Source organism: Lycorma delicatula, chromosome 3, assembly GCF_047948215.1.
Source record: "Lycorma delicatula isolate Av1 chromosome 3, ASM4794821v1, whole genome shotgun sequence".
Classification (NCBI taxonomy): domain Eukaryota; kingdom Metazoa; phylum Arthropoda; class Insecta; order Hemiptera; family Fulgoridae; genus Lycorma; species Lycorma delicatula.
Window position 1 is genome coordinate 107505296 of NC_134457.1, and position 23766 is coordinate 107529061.

Here is a 23766-nt window from a genome sequence, read left to right on the forward strand (position 1 = left end):
ATAATTTATTCATACTGTTAAGAGTGAAACTAACCTTTACGTAAAATTCAATGAACAATTTTTTTAAGAAGTTAAAACGATTTTGGTAAGTGTTGTTTACTTTAAATATTGTCGCTTGTCTCACATTTGATGGTTTATGAAATCTTTTGTTCTTTTATAAACATTAAAAACACTACTACTTACTTAAAATTTATGATTCCAAATTAAATTGCCAGAAATAATTTAGATTATGATGCAGTACTAAATTCACAATAAAAAAAAAAACTGACTTTTAAAATAAACAGTAATGCTTATTTAATGTAACACATTCCTGATTAATTGGATAAAAACACTGCAAAACTAAATAACAGATCAGCCCATAAGTTTATAAACTAGAAGATAATTTGTATAAAAAATTCTCTGATTCCCTATGTTTACAGAAAACTTGGATATTTCTTATTGCTGGCTGAATAATGAATAACACTTTTTTTACATGAAGCAATCATAATTATAATGATGCCATTCAACATATTCTAAGATTTACTTTAAAAATATACTGACATATTGCAAAAACTTTTATAAAGGATAATAATGTTTTAAAATATTCAGAGTGAATGATCAATTTATTTGCCTGAAACAGATTACCCTAAGTACTGAAATAGATTTATTTACTGTATGTTATGTACTTACCACATCTTTTATAATATAGACAATTCTCGATGACTTATTTTTAGAAAATAATTCTAATGAATATTAGCTGAAATCTAAAAATTGAATTTAATAAAAAGTACACGGTTAATTATTTGCTTAAATGATGAATATAATTGTTACAGAAAAAAAGTAGGCTGCAATAAAAAAAATATATAAAGCCCTAATTAAAGTAACAATATATTTTTAATTAATAGTTTACAATATAAAAAGAGGTAAAAAGTAACTATTTCTTCAAGTTTACTTCTCCACCTGTGATCCTAATATACACTCCTACTGATTTTAATGTCCATCTAAGCCATTAAAACTAAATTGCAGAAAAAATATAAATCAGGACAGTTAAAAGAGGAATATAAATCGGAAATTGTTTCAGAGCAAAAGTTTTTTTTTAATCAAATAGGAAATGCGATACACATGAAAGAATTCTATAAAAACAAAGTAATATCGTTACGTATATAACAAGAATTCTTTTACAAGAAAAAGATAGAAGAAAAGCAATTTTTTAAAGGTAAGAAAAAGAGAAGGTACATTTTTGTAAAGCAGAACAATAAAAACAATATCTACACACGAAAAATTAAAAGAATTATTTTTATTATTAGTCAAAAAAAATTAATATATCTGTTTACAAATCATAAATATTCTTATCCATTTTTTAAGTAGCAATATCATTTTCATCATTATCATCATCTTCAGGAGGAAGTTGTGAAAGATATGTTTTAATAATAAGACATTTAGGTCTATGACAATCACAAGGAATAGGATGTGATTCCTCATCTGGATCCAACATTGTTAACAGAATAGAATAAGATCTTGGTTTATCAATTAATCTTTGTAATGTTAACTCCCATGCAACTGCATCACCAGATTCTACAGGCAATTCCACAGGAAGAACAATAACAGTTTGCTTCCAATGTGTCAAGGGGTTATCAGGTTTTGTTGATAAAGTTACACAATCTTTACCATTAATGGATGGAAATTTAACACAGAACCACATACAAATCCCTTGATATATACCATCTTTAATACAAGCAACAACTTGTCTTTGAGAAATTCTATCCAAATCTTCATTTTTAACAAAATTTAAATTAAATTTTACAAATTCATTGCCTTCGTTTAATAAATTTTCACTTAATACTTCTCTTATTTCAGGTTTACCTTCAAATATTTTCCTATATTTTTTACCAAATGAATTCATCTTAATTCCATAAATATCATCCCAAAACTGATAAAATGAAGGTAACTGACAAGGAGCTGTATACAATATACATTCTTCTGGAAATAAAAGGCCATCTTCCTTAAGAAATCTATCTCTTGCACAGATAACACTATCTAACATACCTTCATGTAATAAATAAAAACCCATCCACTCAGATACTATAATATCTACTTTATCATCTAATTCAAAATCTTCTATTCTACAATGTGATACCTAGAACAAATACATAAACATAATTAAAATGCACAAGTAATTTATGTTAGATTTTATAAATTCAAATTTACTTTAGATTTTATTGATAATTACTTTACTGCACTTCATACATCTTTTATTATACCCTATGAGCATGAGAAATTGGTGTAGTGGTTAGCATGCTGATCAGTTGGTCTCAGATACAGTTCCATATAATGAATGAATCTATTTTTAATTTATCATTTCATATATCTCATCTTCCTTATTAAATAACACATGTAGCATATCAGAGATCATATTAATAAAATAAAAAAAAAAATAAAAATTTGTGTTAGTAAATGTCTTCTAAAACCTAAACACAATTTAAAAATCATAATAGAAGAATATACACTTGGAAAAAGCCAGGCGATACTGCAAGGTATCAGATAGATTATATCATAGTTAAGCAAAGATTTAGAAATCAACTCGTTGACTGCAAAACTTACCCTGGAGCAGACATTGATAGCAACCATAATTTGGTGATAATGAAATGTAGATTGGGGTTTAAAAACCTGAAGAAAAGGTGTCAGATGAATCGGTGGAATTTAGAGAAGCTTGAGGAAGAGGAGGTAAAGAAGATTTTTGAGGAGGACATCGCAAGAGGTCTGAGTAAAAAAGATAAGGTAGAAAATGTAGAAGAAGAATGGGAGAATGTTAAAAAGGAAATTCTTAAATCAGCAGAAGCAAATTTAGGCGGAATAAAGAGAACTGGTAGAAAACCTTGGGCTTCACACGATATATTGCAGCTGATGGATGAACGTATAAAATATAAGAATGCTAGTGATGAAGAAAGTAAAAGGAACTATCGGCAATTAAGAAATGCTATAAACAGGAAGTGCAGACTGGCGAAATAAGAGTGGATTAAAGAAAAATGTTCAGAAGTGGAAAGAGAAATGAACATTGGTAAAATAGACGGAGCATACAGGAAAGTTAAGGAAAATTTTGGGGTACATAAATTAAAATGTAATAATATGTTAAACAAAGATGGTACACCAATATATAATACAAAAGTAAAGTAAAGGTAAAGTCGATAGATGGGTGGAATATATTAAAGAGTTATACGGAGGAAATGAATTAGAAAATGGTGTTATAGAGGAAGAAGAGGAAGTTGAGGAGGATGAAATGGGAGAAACCATACTGAGATCTGAATTTAAGAGAGCATTAAAAGATTTAAATGGCAGAAAGGCTCCTGGAATAGACGGAATACCTGTAGAATTACTGCCCAGTGCAGGTGAGGAAGCGATTGATAGATAATACAAACTGGTGTGTAATATTTATGAAAAAGGGGAATTTCCATCAGACTTCAAAAAAAGTGTTATAGTCATGATACCAAAGAAAGCAGGGGCAGATAAATGTGAAGAATACAGAACAATTAGTTTAACTAGTCATGCATCAAAAATCTTAACTAGAATTCTATACAGAAGAATTGAGAGGAGACTGGAAGAAGTGTTAGGAGAAGACCAATTTGGTTTCAGGAAAAGTATAGGGACAAGGGAAGCAATTTTAGGCCTCAGATTAATTGTAGACGGTAGATTAAGGAAAACAAACCAACATACTTGGCGTTTAAGACCTAGAAAAGGCATTTGATAACGTAGACTGGAATAAAATGTTCAGCATTTTAAAAATATTAGGGTTCAAATACAGAGATAGAAGAACAATTGCTAACATGTACAGGAACCAAACAGCAACAGTAACAATTGAAGAACATAAGAAAGAAACCGTAATAAGAAAGGGAGTCCGACAAGATGTTCCCTATCTCCGTTACTTTTTAATCTTTATATGGAACTAGCAGTTAATGATGTTAAAGAACAATTTAGATTCGGAGTAACAGTACAAGGTGAAAAGATAAAGATGCTACGATTTGCTGATGATATAGTAATTCTAGCCAAGAGTAAAAAGGATTTAGAAGAAACAATGAACGGCATAGATGAAGTCCTACGAGACTTATTTTCGCATGAAAATAAACAAGAACAAAACAATAGTAATGAAATGTAGTAGAAATAACAAAGATGGACCACTGAATGTGAAAATAGGAGGAGAAAAGATTATGGAGGTAGAAGAATTTTGTTATTTGGGAAGTAGAATTACTAAAGATGGACGAAGCAGGAGCGATATAAAATGCAGAATAGCACAAGCTAAACGAGCCTTCAGTAAGAAATATAATTTGTTTACATCAAAAATTAATTTAAATGTCAGGAAAAGATTTTTGAAAGTGTATGTTTGGAGTGTCGCTTTATATGGAAGTGAAACTTGGACAATCGGAGTATCTGAGAAGAAAAGATTAGAAGCTTTTGAAATGTGGTGCTATAGGAGAATGTTAAAAATCAGATGGGTGGATAAAGTGACAAATGAAGAGGTATTGCGGCAAATAGATGAAGAAAGAAGCATTTGGAAAAATATAGTTAAAAGAAGAGACAGACTTATAGGCCACATACTAAGGCATCCTGGAATAGTTGCTTTAATATTGGAAGGACAGGTAGAAGGGAAAAATTGTGTAGGCAGGCCACGTTTGGAATATGTAAAACAAATTGTTAGGGATGTAGGATGTAGAGGGTATACTGAAATGAAACGACTAGCACTAGATAGGGAATCTTGGAGAGCTGCATTAAACCAGTCAAATGACTGAAGACAAAAAAAAAGTAAATGTCTAACAATAATAATGTAAATATAAGCTTAATTTTATAATAAAAATGAATGTAATATCAGATACTTTCTGAAAACTTGGAAAATATTTCCATACAATCTTCTTGGAATTATGAAATACCATAGTTTATTTCTGAATGACAACAAATAAATGTTTTTAATAGTGTTTGCTTTGAAGGAGTTTGAAACTTGTCAAATAAACAGTCAAACTGTGTATTAGATTTATTTTATTTCTTCCCTCTATTGAATACAGTATATAAAATATATTGTTAACTGAAGAGATGCATTAATTTGTTGCTTTACATTACCTATTTAAGACTTTTTTACAGTTGCGATGCAAATAAAGAAATACAAGAGATATCAGTCAGAGTTACTGTCTCTGAGAGTAATAATAGCCAGTCTGTCAACAGAATGAACGGTAATGGGACTTGGTACACTGATAAGGAAAAATATAATTGGTTCAGTGAAGAAGGCAATGGGAAAGCATTTCACTGCTTTTTTCCCCTCATAAGCCTGGCATAAGATTTTTTATTACTGAATCAGATCTTTTATTTAAGAGTTGCTTTGTTAGTTTTGGGAATGGCTTGTGACCTATGTTAGGTCTACAACCAGTACAGTATGGATCTTAACAAACATTATATGTTCATTCAATAGATGTTTTGCATCAAATTTAATCCATAAATTTAATTTTGTTGAAGTGTGTTGAGCTTTCACCCTTTAGGTACTAATAAGAAAGCAAATGACGTTAATATCTTTGCATGTGTGCCCAGGTTCTGTGAGGTAATTCACACATTTGATTTTGATATTGCATAGAGTGCTTGTATCACTGTGCGAATGCGTCTCCAGTTTACCAATGTAGTATTTTGTGCATCTAATTTGTTCACTTTTACATGCTCTGAAAACCTTAAAAATATATGCTGTTACCAGGTTAGTCCTTCTTACCTAAAAATGTTGGAAAATCTTGTATCTTTATAGATAAACTATCTAATAAAAATTTTGTATCTATTTGGCGTTTATCCAGTGTTTTTCAAACTAGAAGCTACATTGGCTTAAGTTATAGTCCTCCTGTAATTAGAGTAGCCCTCCTTAGACATTTGACTATTTTAAGAGGGTGGGATTGGAAGTTATTTGCTGCTTCCTGAAGCTGCAGAAAGTATTTAAAACTTATCCTTAAATTTTAAAAGTCTTCACTAATGCTCCTAATGTTTATGTGGATCTAAAGTACATACAATCTAGAAGTTAGAAATGTATGCTGTCCTTAGCTATTAAGTTTTGTTTTTATTTAAACATTAAGACATTTAACATTAAGGTTTTAAGATTAATTTATGTGGGTACATATTAATAATACAGTTATTACTAAAATAGACTGCTAACAGACAAATGATTACAGGCAAAAAAGAGATTCCTCTTCATTGAAAATCATATGTGTTCGACTACATTTTTTTCAATAAATATAATGTAAGAAAACTCATATATTTTATTCCACAATTTTCTAATAACACTTTTAACCAAAATATGTAAATTAATAATAAAACATTTTACATTCACAATAATATACCAATTTATTCTGATAGTAGTGTAATATGCATGATATAAATTAATAAAATAAGAAAAGAAACATACTTGAATAACATCAGTAAATCCATTTTCCTTAACAATTTCTTCTGCAAGGCTTGCAATATTACTAGCTTCAACAGCATAAACCTTTTTAGCACCAGCTTGGGCACAAAGTATTGATAGTATTCCTAAAATATTATGTAAACAAAAATACAAATACCTAATCTTCTCATCAAATGAATAAACTTGGTCACTTTACAATAATTAGTCATTTTGTTAGTATTTAAATATATATAATTTTCATTAATTTTAATTCTAAAATATAGGTGTCATTAATAAATGGTGTTTAAAATATATATATAATAATGATCTACATATTTAAGACATTTGCGGCTATAAAAAATCTTGATTCTTGTTAAAATAACCACCATGTAAAATTAAAAATGTTGAGCAAAACAAAAAAAATATGAAAAATACATATTTTAAAAAAACTAAAAAATCTGATTAAGCTGGTGGGGTGTTCAAATTCATTCAGCAGAGAATGAGTTTAAGTAATTTAATCAAAAGCTAAAAATGACAAAATAAATTTTCTGATGAACTGCTAATTAGTTATATAAATTTTTTTCCAAACAATTAATTTGTCTCTTCGTTGCAAACACTGTTCCTAAAATACACTGTAACATTTTACTGCAAAAATGAGTGACTTCATGGGACTTATTTTTAATCAAACGATTATAAAAATTTTCATCAACATGTGAAAACATAAGCAAACCTTTGTTTTTCTCAACCAAATTACATACAACAAAACTTCAAAATAGAGAACAAAAAATGCGTTGCAATGATGTATTTTCATCTAGAATGAAATTTGCTGAAAGTGTGTTAAACTGACACCAACCAGTCATGAAGTAAGTATTTATACTTTATATGATATTTATGCCATCAATAAATTAAAAAAAAATCATACAAAATTATTTGTAAAAGTGTCCTCTTGCTAAATTCTTTCTTCTTTCCTATCAATAAACCACAGTCACTGCAAATTCTTCCATAGAAATAATTCAACACCACATAACACATAGAGCAGAAATTTTATAGCTCTGCTGAATGGATGGAGTATAAATGAAAATTAAACTGTGTAGTTGTAGAATAGTTTTATTTTCAAGTAAAAATATAAATTTTCATAATGATATTGTTGGCAAATGAAAGATACTGATAAAAAATGGATGAATTTACATAAAAGTAATAGTAGAAAGAAGCAGTGAATGGATGAATGTGGTATTTTTCATATCCTCACATTTGTCGTTTTTTTATCATCAAGATTGAGACTACAGTTAGTAATGGTTGTGATCAGTCAACCTAACTAACTTATTTCAATTTTACATGTTTATGCATGTATGCACTTGCAGAATTGCATAAGCATGAGTGCATATACAACACACATGCGCGCGTGCACACACACACAATGTTAGAACATAATGTTGGAACATAATGTTAGAAAATATTATACATAAAAATATAGAAAAAAAGAAATAAATTCATTAAAAAAATCAAAATGAAGAAGACAACAGAACATGTAGTCAAAAGAGAATAAAAATCAAACAATTACAAAAAAGAAATCCATAAATATGCTTGGGCTGGGTATTAGCTTTTAATTTTTATTTTTAAAATAATATATTACCTGTTCCTGTGCCAATATCTAGAATAATTTTATTCTTAAATAAATCTTTATTTGATATTATAGCATTTTTATAAGCTATATTTCTTGGCTTATCTTCTAACATCAAACGATGAATCTGAAAATAAATAATTTATGTTTCACAGAAAATTATAAAACAAATCAAAATTAAAACTATATTTTAATAACTGAAATTATATTTTAACAAGATATTGAAAAACAGATTTGAAAAGTGAAAAAAGTTATTAACAACTCTTGTTATCAACAACATAAAAGAGTAAATTATAAGATCATAAGAGTAAATTTACTCTTATGATCTTATAATTTACTCCTCATAAGATAATTATCATAAGAGTAAATTAAATCATAAACATGTGACATTTGTGGTATATATTTTGTAAAACATACATTAAGCCTGTGCTAATCCTAATCAATGCTGTAATCAGCTAATATGCAACATTCAAATAACACTGGAAAAAGCTAAATTTATAGTTATGTTGCATGTGTTGAAGAAATAATGTATGTTGGGTGTTGTGTAAACCTACTTCATATATGGTTTACTTTTGTTTATAATACTTTCCAGGATGACTAGCAAGTTCAATGTTATAATACACAGCTACAGTTACTGTTAAAAATCAGTGTGGTAAGAAACTGCCATAGACAAAATATTTACAATGTAAAACACTGATTTACATTGTATATATCTAAAGGCTGTTTTATGTATAATATAATAATATTGTGTTTCATGCATGAGGATAAATAAATATAAGATATATAGGTTACATATCCTGCAAATAACGTGTTTACAATAATAATCAGGTAGAAGTACTTCTTAGTTTAAATTGTATAACTATGAAATAAAGAAGCAATAAAGAATGGGTTACAAGTTAAAAAAATCTGGTTTAAAAGAATTTTTTAGTAATATATGCGTAACAGTCTACTAAAATGGGTTGAAGTGTAATCATTTATCCCTTACTTCACACCACAACCTCTAACGGTTACTATATTATTCCTTGAGATATATCAGATATAGCAGAATCATTAAGTAAGAAGGTATGTTATGATCCCAATATGGTAAATTACAAGGGAATTTTTTTAGATAAGTCTGCTACTTAATAGTGTACACTCAATATAGGTAAGAATATACATTATTGACAATATTTCTATGGCAAACTCATCCTATCACCTTATTACGCATATTATTAATAATTATTGTAGATTTTAAAATTATTTTATTTCAGTATCATAGATTTTTTTCATCTTTCACATGAAATAATGAACAAATTTTAAAAACACTGATTTAAATTTTTAAACTTTACTTCCAAATCTTCATAACTGGAAAAATAGTTTTCAGCGTTATTGTGACCTGCAGTACATTCCATTTTCTTAGATACATAAATAATTAACAAATACTACCGGTAAGTAAAAAACGTCATAAAAGTGAGGTTAACGTAACTTGTTTCACCTGCGTGGTTTCACTAACACAAGAAATGTGTGCCTTTCTATTGATTGTAAATCACAGTTGATTCGATTAAATGATCCATAAAAAATATTGCGAAAGTGACACAGAGAACTGATCAAACGTGTATTTGGAATAAAAATTAAGTAATCAATAGACAAACAGAAAGAATAAACTGTCACTCTCAAGGACGAAATCTAAATTATATTTTCTGCAATCATTGATCAGTCGAAATCCATTAGAACTTAGAATTAGTTGTCTTTACTATTAGAATAGGATAAAATAAACTTTCTGTATATTGTTCTTACCTGTTGCAATGAATAGGTTACAATTTTACATTTTCATTACATCACTTATAAAAGTCTCTTAATAAACAGAAAAAAATTATTAGCATACCAATTAACAATTTTAAGAAAGAACAAAATATCAAGAAAACAAAACAAAAACACTCTTTTCAATCACTGTCTACTCAAAACTATAAAGATTCATTTATTGAATCTGATTCATTAATTATGAAAATTCGTAGCTTTAATGTTGTATTTACATAAATGATAAAGATCATTTAATTGTTTTACTTCTTTTCTTTTATATGTAGAATATCCAGTCAGAATTTAAATACAATGCTAGGCAGTACTTTCATATAATGCCTATGTTCTGGACACTTAAATAAGAAATTTACACTACAATGAAAATTGCCGTGGAAATTGCGTAGAGAACTCATAGCTAAGGTATTAATTAAATGCTGCTTTCTTTAAAGTAGACTGTGACAATCACTAGACAATTTCACTAGATGATCTTACTTTAGTTCACTTCTCTAATTTTTACCTGAATTAGAGTAGACTTCTCTAATTGTTCAATTTCAAATTTCCTTTATCTAGTCTAGAAAAGGTCGACACGCCACGGAGATGGGCTAAGTTTTCAAAATTTAATTTTCATTAAAATTTCCCTAACCTTGTACTCGTACCTTGCTATATTAGCTTTGTTAATACTACCTGGTTTATAAAAAAGAATATTTGTTATAATATTTGGTAAATAAAGTGTACAGTGAGGTTAATTTAAAGCTAGAATCAAAGCTCTTTGATTCTAACTGGGTTTGATTCAGTTTTAGTTGCATGCATGGCCATATATTGATTCCCTTTCTTTCTGCTTCACAGCGGAATGTAGCAAGGATGGGAACTACTGAATAAAAAGAATTCTGCCTTTTGCAGTTTGCTAAGTGTGAATCTGTCATTACATATTCTCAGTTTATTGTACGTTTCATTGAAAGTTTAATTGTCATCCTCAAAGTGGCAATAACATTCATCGATGGCATAATCAGTTTTAAGCAACTGGATGTCTTTTGCAAAAAAAATAAAACGGGATGACTGAGTGTGTCTTAAGAAAATGTTGAACGTGTCAGGGGGTCTTTCTTGCATAGTCCTAAAAAATCTATTAGGAAGGCCAGCTGCAAACTAGCAGTGCTGGTGATGACATTAAAACAAACACTTTCATATGCGCCTGTACCTTTTACATCTATATTAGGCTTTGAAGCCTGCCGACTACACTATGTGTGCTAACTTTGCAGTTGAAATGTTGCAGCATGAAGGTGACTTCCTTTATTGTATTATGTTTTGTGACAAGTCAACGTTTCATCTTAGTGGAAAAGTAATATACATAAAATGTTCATATCTGGGAGTCAGAAAATTCCCATGATCTGTTACAATGCGAAATGACTTCCCAAAATTAAATAGCTTGAGATGTATCAGGTATAGCAGAATCATTAGGTAAGAAGGTATGTTATGATCCCAATATGTTAAATTACAAGGGTTTTTTTAAAAATAAGTCTGCTACTTATACACTTAATACAGGTAAGAATATAGATTATTGATACTATTTCTGTAGCAAACTCATTTTATTATCTTATTATGCATATTATTAATAATTATTGTAGATTTTAAAATTATTTTATTTCGCCATAGATTTCTGTCCAATATCCCAATCATAAGTTTAGTAATGTGAATTTCCTTAAAATTGTCAACACCAGTTCTCTGACATTTTTCTCTTTAAAAAAGTTTAATATATTTCAATTATACAGTAAAAATAGGAGTGGGCTAAAAATCTCCTTGCAACAATCTTTTCATATGCGTATATACTCATGTTGCTCACTGCCATTCAATTTCTTTCTCATAAAGGCACTGTAATATTTGTATCAACTTCCCAAAAACCATGTTGCAAATAGTTTATTTCACAATTTCTCATAGTTTTTGGAATCAAATGCTTGCTTAAGATCTATAAATATCGCAATTATACCACACTGCTTTTAAACCTTTTATTAATACTTATTAGTATAAATATTAAATTCGCAAAACTTTGCTTCTTCTGAAACTCCTCTTCCTCTTCACGAATTATATAATTCTCCTCAGCCCAAGTCATAGAATACTAAAATAATTGTAAATATTTTTGTTATGTTGTTGAACAATGCTGTAGACTTATAATTACAATCCTTCTTGTCCTCTTTTTTGTAAATCAAACAAAATTTTACCATACCAATTTTTGGCAATTTCTTCATTTGACAGTATAATTTTGAATAAACACAACATAATAATGCTCTCACTCTGCTTCTTGTTTCTGTTACTTATTATTTCTTTGGTTATGGAGCTTTTTGTTCTTCAGATTTCTGGTGGTCGACTGTAGTTCTCTCAATTCAATGTCTCTATCGAAAACTGAGATCAGTCATCCAAGAAACTAAATTACATCAGCAACTCTATATTGGCGGATAAGTTGGTAAAATTTACCGATCCTCTATCGTCTACTATTTTTATTCAATCTTTTCTCATAAAATATCCAATCACTTTCCACAGTTGTCCTGAATCTCTAAAATTAGTAACTATTTATTAACTTCTTATATTTTTTGCTGAGATTTTATTACTTCTTAAATCTAAAAGAGTTTTAATCAAATTATTATACAGATCAGAAGTGCAATAGAATTAAAATATATATTACTGGAAGTTCCTAAATTGTGGTAAAAACAAGCTTGTTTACTTTCATTCCATTTTATACATTCCATTATTTGGATATTACATTTTTCATTGTTTACTTTAGAAACCTGTTGCTGAAGATTCCTTTTTGAGAAAACACTTATTTTACACATGTAAATATTACGTGTTTCTTTATCATTACTTACAATCTGATATTTAACCCATAAATGATGAATTATGTTTATTATTTGAGAATCAATAAATGCATATATTTTGCAGGCCTCTCTGATTCAGTTTGACCATTGCAAATATACCAGTTTCCTGCCATTGCTTTTGCTAGAGCTTTTCCTCTACTAAAAATGTCATCTCATTAAAAATTAGTTCATTTACCAACCAATCTGACATCAAAAAAACTTCAGTTCTCAAATAATTCTCTGGAAATGAGTTTAAATCGCGTACCCTTGTATTGAAGTCTCTTTGTATTAATAACACAACTGCAAAATTTGGGTAGTGGAATGATTTTTAACTTTAGATAATTGATTCCTATATATTTTTTAGTGCTGAATCTGAAAATAACCTTTATTTTCTTTCATCACCTCAGGAGTTTTTACAAATTTCAGAATTTTTAAAAAGTTGAAAAAATGCCATACTATAAAATAGACATAAAACTTCTTTTTTTAAAAATAATTAATATAATGAATATATTCACTTTTTTTGGCTTGTACAACATTCAAATATTGCTAAATAGTTGAATGGTCTGAAGAGGTGGGCGATACTCATGTACTGTGCAATTACTATCAGTGCTGTTTCAACCATCAGCGTGTGTAAATTGAGTTTTTGCCATCCTCTATGCTTGAATGCATTTTTGTTGGTGGAAAATATATTTTTCAGACCTTAAAGCAAACTTTCCGTTTTCAAAATGGTTTCAAGAGGCTGCAAAAATTCTGCAAATTATTTTTGTTACATTTTTGGTGAGATAATGGTGGAAAGGCAAAAGAGAAACATAAAAAATTTCATTTGACAAGTGTACCTCGCATATTTTGAAATGAAAGTAGGAGATCAAGACAAATCTTGGGCCCCCACTACATTTGCTACACATGTGTTGAAGGACTTGGAAAGGGTGAACAAAAAGCGTTCAGATTTGGAGTTCCAATGGTGGAGGAAAAGCCACAAAATCATACCAATGATTGTTACTTTTGTTCAACTGGTGTTCACAGTTTCAATTTGAAGAATAAAAAAAGAATTATCTATCCAAATGTGCCATATGTTTTATGCCTGATTTGTCATGGTCCATTTGAACCAGTGTCAATTCCACCAGAGAATTTATCTGAAATAGATGGTTCCACAAGTAATTTAAATGAAGATAACGTCGAGGAGTATGAATCCAGAAGTAACTGTGCACCAGAGTTTTATTCACAGCCTGAACTAAACGATTTGGTTTGAGACTTACATCTGACCAAAGAAAATTCAGAATTGCTTGGTTCAAGGCTTAAAGAGAAGAACCTGCTAGCAGCTGACACCTCATTTTCCTGGTTCAGCTACAGCGAAAAAGATTTTCTTCCATATTTTTCAGAAGATCTTTTACACTGATGTATTTTGACTTGATTTAACATTCTGTTTGAAATTACCGATTGGAGACTGTTCATAGATTTGTTCAAAAGAAGCCTAAAAATTGTCCTTCTTTACAATGTGAATACATATCCATCAATACCCATCGGATATTCTAACTATTTAAAAGAGGGTTATGATAATTTGGAATTTGTTCTTGATAAAATTAAATGTGATAATCATAAGTGGATTATGTGCGGTGACTTCAAAATAATATCAATGCTCCTAGGACAGTAAGGAGGATACACAAAGTTTCCTTATTTTTGTGTGAATGGGGTAGCAGAGACAAAGAAAATCATTTGATAAGTAAAGATTGGCCAAAAAGAGTTAATTAGAACCTGGAACCAAAAATGTTCTCCGAAAAGCTTTCATAAATCCAAATAGAGTTCTCCTTCCACTTCTAGGCTTGATGAAGCAATTTATCAAAGCCTTACCAAAATAAGGTAATTATTTTAAATACATCTGTGACAAATCTCTTTCACTCTTATCAACCCCCAAAATAAAGGATGATGTCTTTACTGTTCCTGACATTAGAAAAATCTCAAAGATAGTAATTTTGAGATACAAATGTTTCAAAATGTTACAAAAGTTTCTGGGCAATAAGAAGGATCCAGACTTCAAATCGATCATTGAGAACATGCTGCAGAAGTACAAAAATTTAGGCTGTTCCATGAGTTTGAAGGTTCACTACCTAAATTAACATATGGACTATTTTCCTGAAAATTTGGCTGCTGTTAGCAAGGAGAAGGATGAGAGATTTCATCAAGACATGAAAGAAAGGAAAGAAGGTATCAAGGAAAATGGACTATTACAATGATGGCAGACTGTTGCTTGATGTTACACCGAGATGATACCTATAGAGAACATAGAAGGAAAAGCGTGAAGCAGAGTATAAGCCGTCCAAAAAACTTCAACACATGAAATAAAATTGTAAATATTTTACATACTTCATCATTAAGGGTTAGTGAAGAGGGGGAGTGTTTTCCAAAAACATAATGCACCTCATAAAAATTAATTAAATAAATAAAAATAAATTAATTTAAAAATGCGCTATAATAGAAACTGGGCTTATTTTATAGCAATTTTCATTAGAAATTAAGGGGTCAACGACCCCTTCTCTTCAGATTGCTCAACTGTTTAGCTACAAGAATGCATAGTATAAGCCAAAAAAGTGAATATATTTATTAAAAAAAAAAACGTTTTATATCTACTTTACTGTGTCACATTTACGCAATTTTTCAACTTTTTACAAATTCTGAAATTTGTGATTTGTGAAAAATTCTGATGTGATGGAAAAACTGAAGGTTATCTTAGGATTCAGCACAAAAAAATACATAAGAGTCAATTATCAAAAACTAAAAATCACAACCATCACAGGCTTGTGAATCGGTACATTAATATTTACTTCTTCAATTAACTCAACTAATAAACTCTTAAACATTTCCAAAGTGGTATTTGTATCAATGCTACTGTACCTCACTATGAGATCTGCAACCTCATATCTGAAAGATACAAACTGCCAGTTATTGGTATTCACAGTTTCTCTTTGTACACCTTGTATAGCTTATTATTTCGGAGTTATATTACCCTTTTAATAATAACTACCGGGCGATGATAACGCCTAAGTGTTTTTCGCTCACAAACAACCAAAAAAAAAAAAAAAAACAGTTTCTCTTAATAAATTTTCAGCACATCTACCAAGCATTAAAATATTATCACTCTCTGTTTCTTGATTTTTATAGAGCAGCTTATATATTTTTAAATTAATATTCAACATTAATTTAAATTGCATTCATCATGAATTAATCATTTCTCTACAAACCAAAAAATTTCAAAATCTTTCAGAATTGATCCCTTTATTCTGTAGATATATTTTATTTTAATTTCATTAAGGTGAAATTCATAGTTATTATTGATCAATTGCTATTTCTTGACAACTTTACCACAACATTTCATTTACCTATTTTTTGTGTGACCTGTTGTTCATTCTAGAACAAACTAGAATTTGTTGATTTTAAAATTTCAACCAAACATTGTTTAAAGCTTAGAATGGGATCTTTCTTATATTTTTGCCTAGTCTTTTAATGTATTAATCTCAAAACCTACTTTAACTCTCAATTGATCTGAGAGAATTTTATATTTCTAAAAGTTACATATTTACCTTTTTGTCATTTTTTTTTTTTTATTATGAAGGATAGGTTGTTATTCCTACTCTCTCGGTAGATATTCAGATTAAATTTCTTTTAGCCAAACAATGTAGCAAACAAAATAACACTTCCCTGTGGTATTCCAGTTTCTAGTGTGAAACTTTCGGATATCGTCGGTCCATTTCGAACTCGAAAGGACCGATTATTAAGAAAATCCCTGATGAATGCAAGGAGTTTCCTTGTGTACCCCATTCATGAAGTATATTTAGGTTTCCTCTACTCCATGCCGTTTCATAGGCATTTGGAAAATCGAAAAATACAGCAACCACGCGATGGCGAAGTAAAAAGGTGTTTTGAAGAACAGCTTTCTGGCCTGACATGATAATAAACTACCTTGGTGGAAATGGCATTGTTCGGGAGCAATTAGAGCATTTCTCGCAAAGTACCACACTAGACGACGGTTTACCATTCATTTCAACACCATCCAGAGGATACTGGTCAAGGAGGTAGGACTATAACTTGAGAGGCATGATTTATCTTTACCAGGTTTCAGTACGGGAATCACCAATGCATCTGACCAAGAATCTGGAAAAACCTGGTGAGAGAATATTCTATTGTAGATACACAAATGTCGTAATGCAGTATCTGGTAGGTGTGATAACACACTGAACCTGATATTATCATTTTCGGGGGAAGTGTCACGAGAATTATTACACTTAGCTTATTAAAAGGAAAGGGTATGTTTAATTCATTTTCCGAGTCTGCAATCACGAACGAGATATTTTCTACCAGCAACTTATATCTCACAAACTCGGACGATACGATGATGTAAGTGAAACTGACCTAAACGACCTTCCAAACGTGTTCGTCACATCAGTTGGCGCGGTAACAAGGTCTCCGCTGCATTCCAGTCCAATTGGCGGCGGTGACTACCGATGCACACATGTCCTGAACCTTTCTCCAAACAACCAACGATGGAGTTGTCCTACAAATGGAATCGACATAATTCTCCATGATTTCCGTTTTGCACTCCGAAACACTCGTTTACAAACAGCCATCGCGCTGCGGAAGGCGCAGAGCAATTAAGTCGTAGGTTTTCGATTAAAATTACGTGCCGGTTCCTTATGCATGCTTGCCGTCTTCATCCAACCAAGCAACAGCAGGCCGCCTTGGCTTTCAAATGTTAAAGGGATGAATTCATTCGCGCTATCAAGAATTTGGTGTGTAAACTTGGCAAGTTGTTGGACCGCGCTATCATAATTGGCCAATATGACAAGAGTCATATTGGCCAACTTGTCCGATCCTGTCCGCTTTCTGAACCAGCCATCTGCGTGGCTGACTTTGAGGTAAATCAATATTACCGACTGAGATAACAACCAGTTTATGATCGCTTCCAAAGAAATTCTTTGAGACACGCCAGGTAAGACGTTGGAATAGGGTTGCTGAACATAAAAACAGATCTATGCACGAAAATGTACCTAATGAAAATAATACGAACGTGTACGATCCATCGTTCAATAAGCAGAAATCTATGTTCTGCCTCAGTCGATCAAATATAGCGTCTCGGGAAGAACATGTCATGAAACCCATGAATAGTGAAGGGCGCTGTACTCGCTAGTTACTAGGCAGGGTAAAGGAATCTGGGAAAACAGACTGGACAGATCATCTTCACTGATACTGAAATTTGGAGGAAGGTGCAAGTTGCAGATATTCACTTTGAATGGTGCCAGTATCTTTACTGAGATTGCAGGGATGTTTGTCACTAGCGGCGTAGTGGTGGCTATTACGATTTCCTTCAGGAAAACAGCTGCTACACCCTCATATCCACTCATGTCTTCAGTTTGATGGTTGCATCTTTTGCAGATGTAGCCGCGAAAGGATCCTGGTGACATCTTCTGCAAACATGGTATTAAAGGATTTTCTTTCTTTAGTAGGATTTCAATATCCTCACGGCGAAAACAGAGACCACAAACATTCCAATGAATAATATTGGTACCAATAAAAATATTCTTTTCCTTTTATATACAAAACTCTGCTTGGATATTATTTTCCAAATACAATCAAATTTTTTTTTTGCTGTTTCCAACTTTTAGGAAATATCTTTCTTTTTTGGGCGCTTCATCGGCCTCCATATTTCGAAGTGACTTCGAGATTGTAAAGGGAACTTGGAAGCCGGAGATACCGTACCAGGCAACGAGTTTTTAGTTGATACCCTCATAGGGATGTTGGTAGTTTGCTGTATTGTTGGTGCTTTATTTAGTCATGGGATTGATTGAAGTGGTCTTCGGTAAACCACTTTTGGGCTTTCTAGCAGAAGTTACCTTCTTGCTTGTACTCAGTACTAATAGCAGATGTGAGTGATTTTATTTGGGTCTGACAAGGCCTCTACCATTTTGGTTAATTCTTTGCATGATGTGCATTCATTCTCTATTTGTATTTTGTTAGAGAGAGCTTAGAAAAAACTAACACTGGGAAGTACTGGATCCCTCAAGCTGAGGGATTTTCTGTATTCCAATGAGCCACCGGAAAGGACACTTTCTGCTTGGTACAGATTTTCAGTATAGCCTTCTCTTCCTTATACAGAGAGCAGTCTGCAGACCTTGCAGAGTGTAGACTTTTACAACAAACACGTTTTTCTATTTCAGCACATGTGCTATCATCATGCCCCATACAGCCGCAATGGGTATATAAACTTGTTCCTTCCTGCAACCACCTTTGTTATGACCAAAACCCTGGCACTGAAAGCAGCGTCTTGGGTTTGGTATATACGTTTATACATGGACAGGTAGGTAGCCATTCTTATTCACTCAGGAACAGTTAGGAGTCAAAGAGATTAGGATAAGTGAGAACATTAGCACATCAACACCATTCTCCTTTCTAATGATCCTCTGCACAGATGAAACAGACTGCAGTTCTTCAGATATTTCTGATAATTCAGTATCAGCCAAGTCATGGCAGATCACTCCCTTGCTGAAATTCACGGTTTTGTCTTCCACTATCACTTCGTCCTTTCCTATATCTAAGGGCTAGGAGCTTCCAACTCTGTCCATTATTATTAACCTTAATCAGAAGAGCACAACTCCTAAGATTTTTAAAAGATTTTAGTGGGCCGCAAGCTGCTACGAAGCACTTATTTATAAGAAATGGAGAAACTTTATTAAAGGACTTACCTTCCTCTTTATAGCTAATTACAAGAAAACATACATTAGATATTTTACTTCTCTCTATTATGTCTGTTGTTACTTTATCATTTATCACATCTTTGGCTGACAAGATCGGTTGAGACCTTTTAAACTCCTGGGTTTGTTGGTTTTTTTCAAGTACACCAACAGTCATTGAAGTATTATAAATTGGGAGTGACAATACAGTTCACATGAATACCAGTGATATAACAGACCACTATGTTGTATGAAGCCCACTAGGGCTTCATACCTGGGGCCCAGAGAACAACGTTTGAGACTCATATAAATAGTTGGTTCTATGTATCATTATGTCAATCCATCCACCCATTGGTATGATAGTTTTCACCTTGAGTTATGGTTGTATTTTGTAAGGTTCACAACACCACCTAGTGTTAAGTATAACAAGAACAGTTCAGCAGCTCAGTGTGTAGTAGAAAGAAACGCTACATAAGATAGAGCCATGGGGACACCAATCCCCAAAGTGTTATTCTTTAACACTTTGGGGAAAATATATATTTTATATTTGTAAAAGATTTAGTTCCTGATTAAAAGAATTATAGATCAATTTCTCTTTCATTCACATTACAAATTATATAAGTTTATGTTGACATACGTCAGCTTGATTTTTGAAAAAAATTTCTGACCGGTAATTTCAATCTTTATAATGTATTTAATTAATACTAATAAAAGAAATGATTACGTATTCTATTTTTTGTCATTTTTTAATAAAATAGAAACTTAGTTATCATGGAATCAGAAAATCTGACATTTGAATTGCTCATGTCATTTGGTGATGCTTCAATATATTCCCTGCATAACTTATGAATTATATTTTAGGTTTAAATTTGAACAGAATTGGCGGTAATTTTTTTGGGAGTATTGTGACCAAAATTGAAACTTTTTTATAACTTTATTTAATTTTAGATAACTGATATAAAAATAAAGAAAAAGATAAAAATCAACATAAAAAATATGAGTAATACTTATGATGAACTTTGATAAATGTTATTCAGTTTTAATTCTTTTGTATTCTTTCATTTTTCCAGTAGCCTATGAACTTTTTCCAGTATATTGGTGATTTATTATGAAAAGTATTTATTTTTTTAAATTATCTTCTGAGGTAGATTCTTTACTTCTGTCCATTCCATAAGTTTTTGTAAATGGGCAACTCTTTACAACTGCTTGATCTCTTACTTGCCTTGTTAGATATTAAAAAATTGTTTCTCTTGAATACCATGTGGTGAAAGTATGGTTTTATGATGTAATTAAAACATGCAAACCATTTCTGAAAAGTCATGTCTAGTGAAAAGTACAACTGACTAAATAAAGTTTAATGTTTCATTAAACTGTTTTAGGTAATTTCAAAAATATGTCTTGGGTTGGATCCAAAAAATATGATAAGCATAGTCATACGACCATAAATTTGGTTTAGTAGTTAAATAACATACGGTATCCAACTAACACAATCTGCTGATTCAAGACAGTACCAGATCCTCTTCTCACAACTTAGAAACCAGTGATTGTAAATATCTACAAAAAGAATCCAGCATTGTATAACACTATCTCTGATGGTTAGCTATACGACCTTCAAAAACGTTCCAAGGTCATATGTGTTATCACGTATAACAATGTAAAATTTCTTGCTCTTTTCATTGGTGGGATCAAAAATTGGTCCATTTGAAAAAATCGTGCTAACCTTGAAATAAGGTTAAAGTCAAATCCAAGGTCAACATGAGGTGTCCGCCTCCAATCTGAGTATTTTTTGTTTATGCCATTTTTCTGTACTGTGCGCAGTTTACGCGTTTACGAGAAAATTAAACAACCTGAAAAAGTTGAATTATGGAAATACGAACGCTTAATAACGAAAATTAATAATGTGAAACGTACTACGAAAGAAATTCCGCTGAATTATTACTCAATAAACCAATCGACTTTAAAATTCTATAGTAATTGAAATCTTTAGTTTTAATAATAAAACGACTGACAATGAAAGACAAAAGTCGGAGGAGAAAAATGAAAAGCAGAACGGAGCAAATCAGAAGAAAAAATGCAAAGAGCGGAGAAAACAAGTTGTAACCAATAGAAAACTATAATTAATTTTAGTTTAAATGCAACATATCCAGTAATATTTTTTAAAGTCTCTTTGCTCTTAATATCAATGTAATACATGTATCAGCCTTTCCTGATAGCACAGATCTCGGCTAAACGTTTCAGATTCTGCAAATTCTTCTTCTTCTTCATCATTTTTGCAAACTTTCACCTTTTCTTTCTTTTTTCCTGTTTAGCCTCCGGTAACTACCGTTTAGATAATTCTTCAGAGGATGAATGAGTATGATATGTATGAGTGTAAATGAAGTGTAGTCTTGTACATTCTCAGTTCGACCATTCCTGAGATGTGTGGTTAATTGAAAACCCAACCACCAAAGAACACCGGTATCCACGATCTAGTATTCAAACAAAGCAAACTTTCACCTGTATATTTTTTAAAATTTCTATTACTCTTTTACGATTAAAAGGAACAAAAACTTCCTTAATTGATCAAATTTGATGACGATGATTATGGAGTGTAACCTATACAAATAATAAAACGAAAAATATTTCTGTAACGTCTTAAATTTTACAGTCATATAAGAACATTGTATATAAGAATGCAAAAACTCAAACCATAAGAGATTTCTAAAAAAAAAATAATAATTTTTTGATTTGTGCGAGTGAATTACTTCTCTTTCTTAAATGCACATTTTTTTTAACTTTTGGCAATCCAATATCGACAGCCAAAAGAAACAAATAAAAGTTTGCTAAATGTCCTAATCTAAGCTAAGCTAATTACAATAATAATGAACTAATAAAATAATTCAGATTACAGATTAGATTAGATTTGATAATTAGTATATTAATATTAGTATTAATTAGTAATTTATATTAGTATTAAATCAAAGTTTTTTGTCCATAACGAAGTAAAAGGATTATTGTTTTCCTTTAATGAATTTCTTTAGTATTTTAACCCCCATTAAGAATATCCTGATAATTCGTTTAATTCTAAGCTTTGGAAAAGGTTACTTGCCAAAGAAAGGTAAGGAATGCTTTATTTAACTTTCTCACGCAAATAAAGTGTTTCTCTATTTTAGTCCTTATCTCTTCAAAACGTCATTAATTCAAATAAAGAATTAAATTTTTAATTTAGAAACTTTAACATCTTCAAATTAATTATGTCACAAAGAATTACGACTACGGACAGCTGCAGAGAAAGCTGTCCGAAGAAAAAAACCCAGTTGCATGCCACTAAACTCATAAATGAAATCATAAGATTAAGGATGTTATTAAGGCTGCGTCACATAAATACAACCTTATCAAAGTCACCAGTGATCCATTTCTACTTCTTGACTGAAATATTTTAGGCTTCGAAAGTCACATGTGATACAAAAATTAAAAAGCTGTTAAATAAATATTCTGCCAATATAATTATATTATAGTGTCGACTACCTACGAAAATTTATATATATATATATATATATATATATAAATCAACATAAAACTGTAAAGTCATAATATAAATACTAAGTGTTATATCTGTTACAAAAGGTAACACGATTCTATAATAAAACTTTTTCCTAAACTTTGACAAACGATACTTTATATTTTTATTATATAGTTAAACAAGTTATAAACTGCAGTGAAAACTAATTTTACTGAATGCTTCATTTTAAAAATTTTACAAAGTATCAATCGAATGATTTATCACCTTAATGAGTTACATATGCATTTAGATAATATGCATATGTACAAAAATTTGTAACAAAGATAGAAAAGTAAAAAGAACAAAGTAATATGTACAAAGAAGTAGAAAACAGTTCGCAAATTATTGCAGTCTGCTTATTAAACAAGTGTCTTCGATTTTGCAAAGCAGTTCTGTTTGACACATATGGAATAGGTATTGCTAATGAATGTTGGTAGGTATATTAGAATGTTAAGAAATTTTTACCGTGATTTTATATAATATATGAACACCAATTGGCCGACCAGTAAGTGTAGTATGTTTAAGGTTTTAATACTAAAATGAAGTAAAAATAAATACTTAGATTTCGCTAGGTTTAAAAAGTATTTTTACCGGAAGTGTTCATAATAATAACAAAACCATTTCCTTGTTATGTGGTCGTTGCTTCTTAAAACCTATAACCACAAACTGGTCGAGGAAAAATGTTTCATTACGTTTTCGTCCACTAGTTTCTTTAATCATTCGACTACAAAATAAATGTTAAAAATTGGAGAAAATATCTTTTAAAATAAGAATAGATTAATCACAATTTCATACCCATAATTTATGCCTCAACCCGTTTCTAACTAAGTTCTGTGCACTTATTCGGTCTGGTGATTAGTAACAAAAAATGTAACTTTTCAGTTGGTAGT

At 30.7% G+C, this 23766-nt stretch overlaps 1 protein-coding gene across 6 annotated transcripts; it reads right to left on the bottom strand.

Annotated features, from left to right (window-relative positions):
• Positions 1-1248: 1248 nt before the first annotated feature.
• On the bottom strand, positions 1249-23688 carry Art8 (Arginine methyltransferase 8). 6 transcript variants are annotated; one of them, XM_075360339.1, is made up of 5 exons: positions 23672-23688; positions 9774-9830; positions 8010-8124; positions 6401-6522; positions 1249-2116 (listed from the first exon to the last, which is right to left on the bottom strand). In XM_075360339.1, the coding sequence occupies exons 3-5, from the start codon at positions 8110-8112 to the stop codon at positions 1340-1342; spliced, it is 1002 nt and encodes a 333-aa protein (XP_075216454.1). In that variant the 5' UTR covers positions 8113-8124; positions 9774-9830; positions 23672-23688; the 3' UTR covers positions 1249-1339. The 6 variants fall into 6 exon arrangements, with proteins under 6 accessions (XP_075216454.1, XP_075216453.1, XP_075216455.1 ...); XM_075360338.1 differs by lacking the exons at positions 9774-9830; positions 23672-23688 and adding an exon at positions 9472-9630; XM_075360340.1 differs by lacking the exons at positions 9774-9830; positions 23672-23688 and adding an exon at positions 9463-9629.
• Between the last annotated feature and the right edge of the window lie 78 nt (positions 23689-23766).